The following is a 16,691-nucleotide window of genomic DNA, read 5'->3' on the forward strand; positions in this document are numbered from 1 at the left end:
TGTATCCTGTCTGACTTTGATCTCTGCCTCAGGTAGCCATCAATCTTGGCGAGGAGCTGATGGGAGGCTGCTCCCTCGCAGATCGGGCTTGCTCAGACTGAGACTCTCTCCTCACTTTGACAGACCGCTGGCATGACACGCCAAACAATCACAGCGCTACATTTCCCCAACAAATCCTCCGAGGTGTTTTTGTTTCAATTTTCCACTTGGTCTGATTTTTATTCTCCGATGTATCGGTTCTATTTTACTCTTTTTTTTCTTTTCTTTTTAATTAAGAGAGAAGGAACCGGGTGCTGTACGATAGGAATGCGGGCAGGGAGGGGGCAGAGAGGGCATGTTTTGGTGAGGTTCAAAGATGAAATGAGCGAGTCTCTGAGGCTTTGATGTTTCTTGGCAGGCCCGAGACAGTCACTGACAATCCGATGATCTGGGAGAACAACCTTTTTTGAATCTCTGGCCCATCCTGGCCCCAGTCGTCTAGCCCTCCAGTGACAAAAGCTTTAATATGACAAGGTTAAACACCTGAAGCACTGCGGCACAATGGTCAGGACAAAGCTGGGGTCAGGGGTGCAACCTAAATGCCAGGCACCTTAGAAGTTTACCATGACTGTTCACTCATTCATGGATGTTTTACACAGCAGTTCTCCTCTTTGTTCTTAAATGGATTCTTGGTGAGAAAAAAAGTTGATGTTTATTTGAACAGGAATTGAATCTGCTACTGTATACTCAATATTTTACATCATATATACTTCTATTTGAAAGGCGTAGCTTGTCATGCCAAACCTTGAGAGAATTGTGGCCTCTTTTAACAGGTTGTTTTCATTTTCAGGCCAATCTGGTTCATTCCCACCGAGCAACGCGTAGTGTTCACACAAAAAAACTGCTCCGTACTAAGCGGCAGACAGACAAACGTAGTGACCAGTTTGTGAAGAATAGTGCGACATTTAGCCGCAAAAGAGTCCGACAGCAATCTGTCAGGAGTTGGTAGAGACCAAAAGCAGAGCAAAAAAATGGATTATTAGACTTATAGTTTCATCAGGCAGACTCTTGCAACTGTTTGATAAAAATGCTGTAATAGTATAAATGGTGATAATTTGTCATTACTATATTCACAACTAGCCAAAAATAAAAACAACTAATTAATAATTATTATAATAATATATTATATTGTGTGTATGTAGTTATTTCGAGGTATTAAAAAGAGATAAATCCCAGGAAAGTTGGGACACTGATTACTTTCAGTCCTTATTTGTTAAATTTCTGCTTTCTCCCTCCCAGCAAACTTCAACCAGCTGCCTCTTTTTTTTAAACGTTTGTGTTTATGGTGCACTGACTGAGGAATGTTCCCATTTGCTCCCATGCTCCATGATGTAAAAAAACCCCCCACATGATACATACAATAGACATATCTTAATATCAGTTTGCTCTCTCAAAATGTTTTCTTTGAGTGACGCTGTCATTTGATAGGCAGCGTAGTGCACTGCTCGGCGCTGCGGGGCCATTGTGTCCTATTTTAGTTCACAATGGAACTCAACACTTGACAGAGCCAGGGCTTGTTGTCAGGAGCTGAACTTGATCCTGTCAAGTCTTCCCACTGGAGAGCTATGAAGGAAGGGCTTTGACCTCACGGCTGTGCAAGCTCTACATCAGGCCACATATTAATGCGCTATTCAAAGGATATTCATATAATATACTTGCCTGTACTTGTACATGAACGTGTCATTTTTCTTTTGTTCGTTTTTTATCCTCACAAGTCCCACTCACTAATGTGAGATAATGGCGGGTGATTGTGTGCCCACTGTTCTCCAGAGCTGTGCACCTTCCCAGACGGCCCCTCCTGCTGCCCAGGCCACCGAGGCTTGTCGTCCCCATCACCTCTGGCATTTCAAACTGACGCTTGCCTCGCACACTGTTGCCCTGCAGACCACAAAAGCTGGTTCACGTTACCCAGAGGGACAGGTAACTTCAGATGGATAATCCTTGGACCTGGTGAACCTGTCCTTAATAGGACCTACAGTCTAAGCTTGGCAACCCTGAGCCATGTGCATTGTGTGTTGATTGGGTGTGCATGTGTGACTCCCCTGGGCAAATCACTGTCCGTTCTTCACTTCTCATATTGTTTTCTTGTCTAAACATATGCAGCCTGTTAAACCTGCTGGGCCTTTCTCAAGAGATTGTGGGAACTGTGTGAATTGCGTTTGAACATTGTTTCTCGTGGCGGTTTAATGACCTGCATGTTGTCTCTGCCGTCCTCATATGTTTCCTCGCAGAGGGCCTGCGGTAGATGTTCTTTGATAGACTGCAGCAACGCAAAGTCAGATTCCATCTTCAGATGTCTCCTTAGAGGTCGTTAAAAACAGACAGTTAACACACCCAGCAGCCCTACCAGCTCCCGATGCCACTCCCCCAGCTGTTTTTGACCTCAGATGAACTCATGTGCCATCCCGGCCACCAGGCCTGGCAGGATTCTCACACTGGGAGCGAGACAACTGTCTCCCTCCCAGCCACTCCTCCAGCCACTGCCACCTTCTTGTCGCCCCACTGATCCATGCCAGCTTCCAGCTTTTGTTTTTCTACCCGCCCTCCCTTGGTACTGGGGACAAGATTTACAGTGGAAAAATATAGGACGTTTTCCCCCCATGTTGAGCTGTTGAGTCTGGAATGTGTGTTTGGGCAAGATTTTGCAAGGAGTGTGAAAAAACAACAGCACTGTAAACACCGAGGGTAGAACCAGACTGGCTTCTTTGTTCCAGATGTGCAGCAGGCACACACACACACAAACACACACACACACACTATTAGTGCAGCTCCTGCAGCCAAACATGGGCCTGTAACCCAATACACTGCCACTACTGTCCCACTGCTCGTCCATCAGCTGGGCGCTCACTGCATCCATATAGACAGGTTACTGTGCGAGTCGGCAGCACTTTGAATGAGGGCAAACTGTGTGTGTGTGTGTGTGTGTGTGTGTGTGTAGAGTCAGAATTGGTACCAAATGCGGATTTTGAGCCGCAACCAGACGACTGAGGAAGTTTAAAAAAAAATAAAAAATCAACAATGTATAATTTAGACATATGACCGTAAATGAAGCCATTCAAATCAGACGGGCCGCGTGACACCGGCCTCAGGTTGCAGCAGCAGAATGGCTTATATGCGTATTACGGGTAACGGATTCCAGACGTTATCCCCCCGACTTGCCAAGGCCTCTACATTCAACCAATCAATTAAAAGTTTAAGTCCAACCGTCAGCGGCAGCGGCCGATGCTGCCGTCAAACTCTGTCTGGCAACAATTTCGCCAGTGATGAATTCAGAGCTGCAACCATAAAGATCAGACACTTTGTCCGACGTTTCCCACGCAATTCTCTTCAATTTGAGTCACGGCACTGTGCGAACATTATTATTTTTTTCTTTTTCGTATTATTTTTTAGAAATTTACTATTTTCTTTCCGTATAACATTCTGGCGTTCGATCTATTTTCTCTTCTTTATTGAATTTTTTACCAAGTGCTGACAAAATAGCCTGATTAATTGTGGCGATTAAATAATTCTGTTTGAAATTAAAAAGGCGTTTTGCTTCCGATTAGCTGGCCAGTAAAATCCCACTTCACACACATTTCAGGTGAACTAGACGGTGAACATGTTGGAACATGAATGAAAGGTAATGTTCACAACCCACATAACATCAGATACATTATATTATATTATTATATTGCCAATCTTGAGAGCTGCTAAACTGTGTTTCGTTGTCTTAATACAATGACAATATAGATCTATTCTATTTCATTCTAAGCCTCTCTTGCACTGTTTTAAGGGTGAGAAAAAATATTTGTTCAGAATCGCTGTATTGAAATAGTGGAATGCTGATCTTGATTTTAGATGTACTGGAAAGTAATGATTTTACATACAAAAGTTTTATAACTTAAACTGCACATTGTTTTTCGTTCATCATATTGTTTGTTCAAAATAATAGAATAGAAAAATACATTAAAATACATAAGAACAGATCAAGCTTGCAATATGAACATTTCACAACATTTCAGGAAAACCAGCACGTAAACACCAACATGGGAACCAAAGTTTAATGTTTACACACACAAAAAAATGAAACGGTGCACAATCAATAGCCCAAATGCATTAATTTCAAAATTAAATTGTAATTCACGAAGAGTTTGTCACAATTTTAGAAACTGGGTAATCTTAATTAAAATCATATCATCCCCTTAAAGTTGTCAAATCTCATTGGTAGTATGTGCTTATGTAAATAATTAATTTTTAAAATACAATTTGAAACCATGCATTTCCAAAACCAATACATTAATAATTCCTATCCGTTTGGCAGATGCTCATGTAGTAGAAATAATTGACACTGCACGGATAAGATGAATAGATGACCTGATCAGAGATAAACAAGTGCGTAAATCTTAGATCTGTGTGTTCCTATAGACTTCACACATGAGTGATGCTGATCATGTAACACAGGTGAACTCTCTGGGGCCTCAGAGGCTGCCAGCACAGGCGTTTCCCTCTCTCTCACACACACACACACACACACATCAGCAGCAACATGGCTGCCCTTGAGGAATGACACGCCGGCCGTAGAGACACCAGTGTTCCTGCATGTGTGATGGCGCCTGGAGGAGAGATTAGGCCGTTCATCCTCTGCACTGCTCGGGCTCCTCCTCTGCCCCTTCTCTTGCCTGGGGCAGAAAAACAGCCTCAGAAAAAACGTCCGTCCCATTGTTTGTGTTGGCTTTGTTGATGCAAGAGAACTGGAAAACAGCTGCGTTGTACAGTAGTGACAGAGGCCTTCTTAGTTTTTGTTGCATAGCACGGAAGCGCCGCATGGGCAAAAACATTAATAACCTCATGTGTAAAAACACATTTATTAAAAAGTTAAAATACATGACTAAAACTGAAATTGTTTCTCAAGGCTTGTCCACTTTTTGATTCTGTGATGTATTTCTTAAGTAGATAACTGTGTCATAACCCCACCCATCATACGTGTGCTGCTGAAATGGGATCGTGGGGTCGTTGTGTGGTGAGCTGAGCCCGACATAATGAATCACGGCATCCCGTCGGGGTCGTGGACTGTCAGTCTGAGTCTTGGCCTCAGCTCGGTCCTATGGCAACAGAAGGGGTTACTTGTAAAACATGACGTGCCAGTGGGGAAGATCACAGCCGAGGCAGTTGGCCGGGAATGTGCTCTTGGTTTGTACACAAGGAATGCTGTCACTCTGCATCAGAGCTGCATGATCGACAAACTCGACTGGTGTGTGTGTGTGTGTGTGTGTGAGAGAGAGAGAAAGACACACCTATATGTCAGACACACCTCTGCAGATATGGGCATGTGTACTGTGCAGCAGAGGAGACACCAGTGAGTCCGGGCTTCAGTCGGGAGTGGGACTGGTTTGAGCATCATCGTCCCTTTGCGTGTATTTAGGGAGCCACATCGAGGGCCCATCCCTATAACTGCAGGGCACCGCCTTTGTTCTTCACCCGTAATACACACATCATTATAAGCGTTGAAGCGCCTCCTCGCCTCGCTTTCTCTCTCTCCATCTCCGTCCCATACACCCGTCTCGTGCCCACACCTTATCTCCGACAGATATTAACATCCAGGACTCAAATCCTCTGCATTCAGCGGCTCAAGTGCCTGTTCACATTCGCCCCATTAGGCCTCGTTGTCTTCAAAGGCTTGCATTTTGTATGTGCTCTTCATCGGGGCCTCATTCATCACACCAGAGAGCTGCAACGTTGTCGGGAACTTGTATGGCCGCACGAAGGTGGTTCTCCTGCCGATGACACGGGCTCTAAATGCAACACCTGCTGAAGAGGAGTTCAGCTCGTTGCCAACTGCAAACATGGCCACCATGATCCCACCACCAACAACCATTACAGTAAATCCCTAATAGACATAAAGCCACAGCATTGTGGTTGTAATATCCCAGTGAGGATTTACAGCTACAGGCCTTGTGTGTGAAGTCAGAAACGTGCGGCCCACAATTTGAAACCGGCCTCTCAACATGCTTTTTAAATTGTTTTTTATTTGTATTATTGTGATTTTTACTATGATAATAACTTTCTGACTGGCTGCTCTGCTGAGGATTGTGAGGAATCGGGAACCGGTCCAGCCTCCAGCAGGCCTGCAGTGCTGCTGCTGCTGGATGCTGGATGCCCATGTCGTTGCAGGCAGGGGAGGACATGACCAAAATGATGGGGTTGGACAGCAGCGCAGCACCACGCTCGAACCCACCAAACACTCGGTTTATTATGTGATTGCAGCTTGCGCGTGCCTGAAGCTGAGATGAGACGCGAAGTCTGGATCAAACTGCACTGCAGCATATAGATATTGTTAAAAAGACACAGCAGGGTATCCACACACTTCCTCCCCCTGCATGTGTTTTATTTGTCTGCACCCATGTGCACAGACTTGAAGGGGAGTCAACAAGGGACGACTTGTGGAGACAGGGCTGCTCTTTGAGCCAGTGGTCACAGGGTGGTTTTTTTTCTCCCCGTGTCCTTCGCTGTATCCACGAGTACCTTGTGAGTTCTGCTGACTCTGCAGTCTGCACTGCGATCCCACCCTCCTCTGCCAGGTTCTGTGTTTCCCTTATTTGATAAACCCCGCACATTCAGTCAGAAATGATGCGAGTGACATGCGGGCTGAGTATTTTGGTGGCACATACTGAAATCAAACTTTCTCCGAGGTTACCAGATCATAAAAATACTTTCATTTTCACAGTAATCGCTCAAATTATATAAACGTATATAGCTAATATATTATATTATATACAAGCACTTGTATTAAAGTATCTATCCTACTTTTTGAAAAATTGTGTTACTGAATTTCTCCATATTCTGGAGCAACATGCCTCGTCTAATAATTGTGGTGACTTACATCAGTTAATTTGGCCAATTTATATGTTGGAACAAGGAGAGAGTGGATGAGCAGTAAATAATGTAGTTATCCTTCATTAAACGAGCCTGAGTCACAGTGGCTGCTGGCAACCACAAAGAATGCTTAATGATGTGTGGTCATAGTGTAAATACCGACCCTTCTAGGTAAAAACATGGTTTGAAAAAGGAACATTTGCTGCAAATATTTAGAAATCATTTAATATTTCCACAGGGTTCCCAAAGATATTGTGTGCTCTCAGAAACCATTTCTAATGAATTGTAATTTTCATTAGATGACGCAACAGCGGAATATCATGTTTTAGTGCTGTTATGCACCTAAGATTATAACTTAGTGTGTTTTTGATTGACTATTTAAGGTCATTAATGATTATTCTATTAAAATTATTCTCATAATAAAGGAAAATAATGCATTTGAACATAAGTATGCGCCTGAACTTAAAAAATAAACAATGACAAATTTCAATTAACACCAGATAAAATACGGTGAATAATTATTGACTGCATGTACTCCTGCATTTCCCACTGCACTTGCCAGTCCCCTGTACATCATATCCATAAAAGAGGATTACGCATGTATTTTTTGTCTTGGTCTAGATTAGGCCGTTCATCCTCTGCACTGCTCGGGCTCCTCCTCTGCCCCTTCTCTTGCCTGGGGCAGAAAAACAGCCTCAGAAAAAACGTCCGTCCCATTGTTTGTGTTGGCTTTGTTGATGCAAGAGAACTGGAAAACAGCTGCGTTGTACAGTAGTGACAGAGGCCTTCTTAGTTTTTGTTGCATAGCACGGAAGCGCCGCATGGGCAAAAACATTAATAACCTCATGTGTAAAAACACATTTATTAAAAAGTTAAAATACATGACTAAAACTGAAATTGTTTCTCAAGGCTTGTCCACTTTTTGATTCTGTGATGTATTTCTTAAGTAGATAACTGTGTCATAACCCCACCCATCATACGTGTGCTGCTGAAATGGGATCGTGGGGTCGTTGTGTGGTGAGCTGAGCCCGACATAATGAATCACGGCATCCCGTCGGGGTCGTGGACTGTCAGTCTGAGTCTTGGCCTCAGCTCGGTCCTATGGCAACAGAAGGGGTTACTTGTAAAACATGACGTGCCAGTGGGGAAGATCACAGCCGAGGCAGTTGGCCGGGAATGTGCTCTTGGTTTGTACACAAGGAATGCTGTCACTCTGCATCAGAGCTGCATGATCGACAAACTCGACTGGTGTGTGTGTGTGTGTGTGTGTGAGAGAGAGAGAAAGACACACCTATATGTCAGACACACCTCTGCAGATATGGGCATGTGTACTGTGCAGCAGAGGAGACACCAGTGAGTCCGGGCTTCAGTCGGGAGTGGGACTGGTTTGAGCATCATCGTCCCTTTGCGTGTATTTAGGGAGCCACATCGAGGGCCCATCCCTATAACTGCAGGGCACCGCCTTTGTTCTTCACCCGTAATACACACATCATTATAAGCGTTGAAGCGCCTCCTCGCCTCGCTTTCTCTCTCTCCATCTCCGTCCCATACACCCGTCTCGTGCCCACACCTTATCTCCGACAGATATTAACATCCAGGACTCAAATCCTCTGCATTCAGCGGCTCAAGTGCCTGTTCACATTCGCCCCATTAGGCCTCGTTGTCTTCAAAGGCTTGCATTTTGTATGTGCTCTTCATCGGGGCCTCATTCATCACACCAGAGAGCTGCAACGTTGTCGGGAACTTGTATGGCCGCACGAAGGTGGTTCTCCTGCCGATGACACGGGCTCTAAATGCAACACCTGCTGAAGAGGAGTTCAGCTCGTTGCCAACTGCAAACATGGCCACCATGATCCCACCACCAACAACCATTACAGTAAATCCCTAATAGACATAAAGCCACAGCATTGTGGTTGTAATATCCCAGTGAGGATTTACAGCTACAGGCCTTGTGTGTGAAGTCAGAAACGTGCGGCCCACAATTTGAAACCGGCCTCTCAACATGCTTTTTAAATTGTTTTTTATTTGTATTATTGTGATTTTTACTATGATAATAACTTTCTGACTGGCTGCTCTGCTGAGGATTGTGAGGAATCGGGAACCGGTCCAGCCTCCAGCAGGCCTGCAGTGCTGCTGCTGCTGGATGCTGGATGCCCATGTCGTTGCAGGCAGGGGAGGACATGACCAAAATGATGGGGTTGGACAGCAGCGCAGCACCACGCTCGAACCCACCAAACACTCGGTTTATTATGTGATTGCAGCTTGCGCGTGCCTGAAGCTGAGATGAGACGCGAAGTCTGGATCAAACTGCACTGCAGCATATAGATATTGTTAAAAAGACACAGCAGGGTATCCACACACTTCCTCCCCCTGCATGTGTTTTATTTGTCTGCACCCATGTGCACAGACTTGAAGGGGAGTCAACAAGGGACGACTTGTGGAGACAGGGCTGCTCTTTGAGCCAGTGGTCACAGGGTGGTTTTTTTTCTCCCCGTGTCCTTCGCTGTATCCACGAGTACCTTGTGAGTTCTGCTGACTCTGCAGTCTGCACTGCGATCCCACCCTCCTCTGCCAGGTTCTGTGTTTCCCTTATTTGATAAACCCCGCACATTCAGTCAGAAATGATGCGAGTGACATGCGGGCTGAGTATTTTGGTGGCACATACTGAAATCAAACTTTCTCCGAGGTTACCAGATCATAAAAATACTTTCATTTTCACAGTAATCGCTCAAATTATATAAACGTATATAGCTAATATATTATATTATATACAAGCACTTGTATTAAAGTATCTATCCTACTTTTTGAAAAATTGTGTTACTGAATTTCTCCATATTCTGGAGCAACATGCCTCGTCTAATAATTGTGGTGACTTACATCAGTTAATTTGGCCAATTTATATGTTGGAACAAGGAGAGAGTGGATGAGCAGTAAATAATGTAGTTATCCTTCATTAAACGAGCCTGAGTCACAGTGGCTGCTGGCAACCACAAAGAATGCTTAATGATGTGTGGTCATAGTGTAAATACCGACCCTTCTAGGTAAAAACATGGTTTGAAAAAGGAACATTTGCTGCAAATATTTAGAAATCATTTAATATTTCCACAGGGTTCCCAAAGATATTGTGTGCTCTCAGAAACCATTTCTAATGAATTGTAATTTTCATTAGATGACGCAACAGCGGAATATCATGTTTTAGTGCTGTTATGCACCTAAGATTATAACTTAGTGTGTTTTTGATTGACTATTTAAGGTCATTAATGATTATTCTATTAAAATTATTCTCATAATAAAGGAAAATAATGCATTTGAACATAAGTATGCGCCTGAACTTAAAAAATAAACAATGACAAATTTCAATTAACACCAGATAAAATACGGTGAATAATTATTGACTGCATGTACTCCTGCATTTCCCACTGCACTTGCCAGTCCCCTGTACATCATATCCATAAAAGAGGATTACGCATGTATTTTTTGTCTTGGTCTAATTATCGTAACCTTTTATTTTGAAAAGTATCACTATCATAATTATTTCCATTATCTCCAGTTTTATTTAACGTAGTCCATTAAAATGTCCCTGTTGTTAATTTTCGGGACAGTGCAGCAGAATCATTCATCTTCTAAAATAACAAACTTGAATACCGTATAGAAATGATATTTATGTCATAATCTATAGAAGGAGGTCGCTGCCGGCCGCAGAGCTGCATCCTGTATCACATGTTAATGAAGGTAATGGTGGAGCTCCAGTGACAGCTGGTTGCTGAAGACCAATCACAGCGCTCGGAGACGGAAGGCAGTGTCTGAAGCTCTGCGGGCAGAACCGTGTCAGCTCCTCCAGTGATGTAAAGAAGGATCCCTTTCGCTTTTATTCAATTTTTTTTTGTACTCCCGCTCAGCTGTGAACATGCGCCGACGACGTTTTTCCGCGAACAATGCCTTGGACTTATGTGTGGATTTGCTCCGAGTTTTCCTCGCCGTCCGACAGAACTCATGAAAGCCTCTTCCGAGCGACGGGTTGATGGACTCGCGTATATTAGCTAATGATGTCTATGGGTTTCATGCCTGACAGTCTGAACGCCTCAGATCCCTCCAAATCGGCCTTTCTGGAGTTTGGCCACGGACACCCGGCGCACCAGCAGCACTCCTCCGGACTCTCTCACATTTACCCCGTCCATGGCCTGCACGCCGCTGGCCGTCCCCAGCACGAAACCCCTTTCCCTAGCAGCTCGTCCTACAGCCGCTCTTTGGGCTACGCCTACCCCGGCGCGGTGAACACTCATCCCCCGTCTGCTTACATGCCCTACCAGCACAGCAATCACAGCAGCAGCAGCAGCAGCAGTCTGGCCAACAGCAGATTAGAGCAGACAGGTATGTGGGACAGTCGAACCGAAGCGGACTACATTGTCGTGTTGTCGATACAATTCTGGTTCGCAATCGTGCTTGTGCGCAATTGCGCACAGGGCGCGCAATTCCCCCTCACATTTTCCTGCTGATAAAAACAGTTCACTTGATGGTTTAACAAGTACGAAAACATAAGTAATTCATAGTGTATCATATCCTATACTCACATTCAAAAAAAGCCTTGTGTCTGAATAGTGCGACTTGCCCTCCCTTCCCTTTTAGCGAAAGTTTAATTAAGGCACAAGCGTCACTCATTCACCAAATCTCCAAACAAGGCCCATATGGATGCTCCCTTTTTATCACACATGTTGCATAATGAAGGGAGACGGCGCCATTCATTTTATTGACCATAATTTTCTGTGGGTAAGTCCAATTACAGTCCATGTATATACCTCAGGAACAATCTTTCACCCTCAGTGTTAGTGGAGGACTGCTTTCCTCTCTGTGTGCTAATGTCCCCACTTCAAAATATTTTCTTTCGACATTCTGTTACATCTAGACTCGTTGAGATAGAGTCAAGTTAATAAAAACCACAATCAGGCCATGTATAGCCGAGAGATCTAAAATGTTGTAGCACTGCAGTGCAGGGTAGGTGAGTTGAACAGTAAAAGTAAATCATTCGTCAGTGCTCTCGTTGTGTTTGAGGTGGCAGATTACGTTTTGTGTGCTTAAAACATTTAGGAGACAGTGAGGTCCTTGTTTAAATGTCACGTCTGTTTGTCCTAACGCAGGAAACCTCTGTGAATCAAAACTCCTTCTCGTGTCTAATATATTCTTGTTTGCCGTTCAAACTGCAAGATCGCGAGAAGTCCACGCTGATTGAGGATAGAGACATTCGCTTGAACGGCAAGGGGAAGAAGATCCGGAAGCCCCGGACCATCTACTCCAGCCTGCAGCTGCAGGCGCTGCACCAGCGCTTCCAGCAGACCCAGTACCTGGCCTTACCGGAGCGCGCGGACCTGGCGGCCAAACTGGGCCTCACCCAGACTCAGGTGGGCCTCGACGCACCCTGCAGCCCTGAATGCATGTGTAGGCTGTAGATATGTATACTACAATAACACCTTAATCATAATAATCATCATAATAATACTACTACTAATAATAATAATGTGGCCTAAGTTTTATCAAAAAAATATATTCTGCACGCTATTTATTATTACGAGGTATGAGGGCTCATTTTTTAAAGATAATATTTTATAATTTAATGTCTTGAATTATTAAATTTAGATTTTCTGGAAGAAGAAAATTACTTAATCTGTGCACGTGCATGCACAGCCTTGCACGTGCACACGTGCACAGCCTTTACAATAAGATAACAATAGGCAGAGGTGTTCTAATGCACATCATATGCTATTCAAATGCTATTCCAGATAAAAGAAAATACGATTTTATAAATACATGGAGGCATAAGAAGAATTGAAATAAATTCTTTAAATTTAAATTTAAATAAGGATGTTAGTGAAATAGAACATTGTGAAAAGGAAACGACTTGTTTGCTGAATTAAGAATTACAGCGTTTCTTGGGGATCAAATGAAAATGTGTAGATTTGTAACTTAATCCTTTAATTCAAGCCTTATTTACTGTACTTCATATCGAGGCTCTGTTTCCTTTGTCAGCCCTGGTCCTTGAAATCTTCCCTGTGGATGAGGCATGACCCAAGTTCCATTTTGTAAAAGTTCTTATATGGCTACAAAATTAAGTGGTTTCAGTGTTTTTACAAATGGATTATTATAATCATACCTCGTGAAATTAAACATGGTCTTTATTAGGTATGAGGCATTTAACAGCCCATTAACAGAAAATTAAAAAGAACTGCAGGCATGCGTCATTCACATAAGTACAGTAAATAAGGCATGTATTAAAGGATTGAGTCACAAATCACAACTCTTTGATTTTTCATTTGATCTCCATAAACGCTATGATCCTCAAAAATACAACTGACAAGAGGTTTCCTTTTCATTATATTCTACTTAACACCCTTTATTACCCTGTCATATTTCAATTCCCATGTAAATTAACCACTTTATAATTTTGTAATTCAACATACATTCGATTATAGGATATTAACTAACAGAAAGAACCCATGGCTCTGTATAATAATTCACCAAATTATAAATATTGCAACCCTGATATTTTTAGGTTGAAATCAAATTGCAGATAGATTTAATGAAGGACATTTCAATATGTGCATGCTTTTAACTTGGAGAATGAATCTTAGTGCTGTTTAATAAGACACACACACACACACACACACAATATATATATACATCTATATATAGTGTATATAATATATATTTTTATATATGGAGAGAGAGAGAGAAAGAGAGTGAGAGCACTTTGTCCATTTCAGAATGATAAGATGACATGTCAAATATTTCAATCCTTCAACATTTTTATTTTAGTTCACCTCTCTCTCTCTCTCTCTCTCTCTCTGTCTCTCTCTCTGTCTCTCTCTCTCTCCTCAGTTTCAGAATAAGAGATAAACAAATGAATCCCCTCTGTCATCTAAGCTGCCTCCTGCGCATTTTTCTTAATCCCTCAACAGTTAGCACAACAATTATCTTCAAATTATACGCATCTTTTCCTGTTGCTGTCACTTGAGAGTTTACTGAGGGATTCATTGTGCCCTCTGATGCATTTTTTTTTAAAGAATTTTCACACCATTGTTCTCGTGTACAAATATCCAGTTTTTATCTATTTGAATCAGCAAATAAAATTTTGGAAAACAATCCAGCGACCCACCACGCTGTCGGTGCTGTTTTGGTTTCTCAACGCTCTCAGTCTCGGCTTGTTGCTGTCACACTCATGCATCGTTGGGCTCATAAAAAGAATAATGAGAGAGCTCAGTTTTTAAAGGATTACAAATAGCACTGAACCATGACGCTGCACCAATGACAGGTCAGGAACAGGCCAGGGATTTGCAAAAGAAACACGGCAATCATTCGTGTTATGAGGAGCTTTCTTTCCTTATTCCCTTTATTGTTCCCAATATTCACTTCAGGCCAATTTTGAAAAATGTGCCGAGTTTAACTGGGGGTTTAAAGCTAATAAAACACCCTTCGCGGCATTGTTTCCTTTAGCTTGTTAACCACTGACAATTATATGCATTCTCTTCTCTTCTAGGTGAAAATATGGTTTCAGAATAAGCGCTCCAAGTACAAAAAGATCATGAAGCATGGCAGCGGATCAGAGGGGGAACATCTCCACAGCACCAGCTCCATCTCCCCCTGCTCGCCCGGGTTGCCCCAGCTTTGGGAGGTCTCCATGGCGAACAAAGGCGCCTCGATGCACCCAAACAATTACATGAACAGTTTTGGTCACTGGTATCCAAACCACCACCCTCACCAGGACTCGATGCCCAGGCCTCAGATGATGTGAGCATATTGTTTTTTGGCGCAGCGCATCAGGCCACGGTGCACGACCTGTAAGAGAGTTACGCGCACGGAACTCGCTGGCTGCTCCCAAGACCCCCTCTCACAAACGAACTGTGTTTCCACGTGCGTTTGATAGAAATCGTCGTTCATATCCACTGTATTTCCTGTGTGTTTGGAATTATGATTTCACTGCAAAATTCTACTAGGCATTAAATGCTTTTGTTGTTGTTGTTATAATGTCGCTGCAACTTCGACTCCACGACCTCATCTCTCTGAAATGTGGATTTCATGTTTGCAGTTTACCAAGAGACTGGTTAAAGAAAACTTTTCAAAGATATCTCGTGTGCACGGGTCTGCTTTGTTGACAGTTTGCGAGGAGTTAACGGCTGCACGGTCCGACATACGCAATGAGCGTTATGCAAAAAAATAGGTGTGGTGGTGACGTTATGATACATTATTTTTGTTTGGCTCACACTTTCACATAGTTGCATAGGCAAACAGGTGAGTGTAGGATTTCATTCATGAAAGTGGGATTAATGATGACAATCGGACGCAACAGGTTAGTGTACATAGTTTGACAACAGCATGGGTATATCAGATATGTGTTGTTTATCAACACGTCTCTGCAGCGACTGACGATAAGTATTTTTCAACCAAAACATCTGGGGACTGATTCCATATAAAAAAAATGCTTTATATTTCACTTTTAGTCTTTATTTTCATGTTTTAGAATACTCACTTTAAAATTAAAGCCATCATACAGGCCCTAACTGAGAGATCCCGAAGCAAAGGGGATGCAGGTAACTTTACGCATAGTGGCTGTGAGCAGTCCAACTTTAACGCACAGGACAAATGTGTAATATGTGGTCACATGTCTTTCAAACTATCTCTGAATTTAGAATTTCAGAATTACAACAACAAAGAATTGCAAAATTAAAATGTCAAGGCTACGGGTTTCTGCTGTGGCGGTAACAAGAGAGGACTTATTTTAAAGAACCAAGGAGAGGAGAAAGGACACACGACCAGGCATTTTCATCAAAATCTCGTGACGGCACAAAATGACAAACGGCTGCGCCAGCCCTCAAATGATCCGCGCCTGATTCATAGTCGTTTGCACTGATTAGCACATTTTGGCGCGTTGCGTGTTCAAACACAGAAAGTTGCTTATTTACATCTTTGCAAACACTTCACTGCAGTCTGAGCCGTCGCTCGTGATTAAATGCAGGGCTAAGCGCTTATTAATGAAGATGAATATAGTGCGTTCAGGAATCATCCTGTGGCTTCTTTTTATCTTTTCCCTTCATCACCCTGCTGCCTTGACGGTCTAGTTAACATTAAAGGCCTGATGTCATACTTAGGGATTAGAAACAATAACTAACATGCAGTCTTACATCTATTTAAATACAGTATGTTTCTATAACAGGTTGTAGCTCTTCATGTGTGATGCCATTTTGAAGGGGCCATTTTTTTAAAGGATCTAATGTGTTTCAACAGAGGAATGTTCGCATAAAGCATCCACACAAAAAACAATCAATATCAATAAATTTTTCTCAGCGATGTCCTGGTAAATGTGTAATTTTTAAAGATTTTAACAACAGCAGAGTCTGCACACTCTCACACATTATTGCATTCAAATATGCCATATATACCACTAACCACATTAAAGCAACTCTCCACACAATATCACCAGCAGCTACATTCAGTCCCATCTTACCTCGGCCAGAGAGCTGCAGCCTCGTTCAGGAGGTTTGGAGCCTGCAGTGGTGTTTCCCCGAAGAACAAAGCCACATCAGAGTCTTTGTGTTTTCAATACTCCAAGCAGATTTTCTCACATAATGACAAGCACTGGGTTACATTAACATCCCCTTCTTCATATATACACACACACACACAGAGAGACACACAAAACACACCCTTCTGTCCTCGTTCTTGATGATTATGTGCCTTGTTTAACATGTGGGCCAGGGAAGAAGTGGCAAGCATTGCTGAACTAAGTGACAGAGCATCAGGGAAAATTATAG

At 42.9% G+C, this 16,691-nt stretch overlaps 1 protein-coding gene and 1 long non-coding RNA gene across 2 annotated transcripts; one reads left to right on the forward strand and one right to left on the reverse strand.

Moving 5' to 3' along the window:
- Positions 1 to 3,967: 3,967 nt before the first annotated feature.
- On the reverse strand, positions 3,968 to 5,478 carry LOC118288085. Its single transcript, XR_004785799.2, has 3 exons — positions 5,313 to 5,478; positions 4,993 to 5,120; positions 3,968 to 4,697 (listed from the first exon to the last, which is right to left on the reverse strand). It is a non-coding gene; the product is annotated as an uncharacterized LOC118288085 (long non-coding RNA).
- A 4,511-nt stretch (positions 5,479 to 9,989) lies between these two features.
- Positions 9,990 to 16,227, forward strand: dlx4b (distal-less homeobox 4b). Its single transcript, XM_035613752.2, has 3 exons — positions 9,990 to 11,262; positions 12,094 to 12,287; positions 14,420 to 16,227. Exons 1-3 carry the CDS (start codon positions 10,935 to 10,937, stop codon positions 14,672 to 14,674), a joined length of 777 nt encoding a protein of 258 aa, XP_035469645.1. The 5' UTR covers positions 9,990 to 10,934; the 3' UTR covers positions 14,675 to 16,227.
- The last annotated feature ends 464 nt before the right edge of the window (positions 16,228 to 16,691 follow it).

This window comes from Scophthalmus maximus, chromosome 16 (assembly GCF_022379125.1).
Source record: "Scophthalmus maximus strain ysfricsl-2021 chromosome 16, ASM2237912v1, whole genome shotgun sequence".
In the NCBI taxonomy this organism is placed as follows: domain Eukaryota; kingdom Metazoa; phylum Chordata; class Actinopteri; order Pleuronectiformes; family Scophthalmidae; genus Scophthalmus; species Scophthalmus maximus.

Coding starts and splice junctions, on each gene's coding strand:
- dlx4b (XM_035613752.2), top strand. CDS start 10,935: ATGATGTCTATGGGTTTCATGCCTGACAGTCTGAACGCCTCAGATCCC. Junction 11,263..12,093: donor CAGCAGATTAGAGCAGACAG/GTATGTGGGACA, acceptor TCAAACTGCAAG/ATCGCGAGAAGTCCACGCTG. Junction 12,288..14,419: donor TGGGCCTCACCCAGACTCAG/GTGGGCCTCGAC, acceptor CTTCTCTTCTAG/GTGAAAATATGGTTTCAGAA.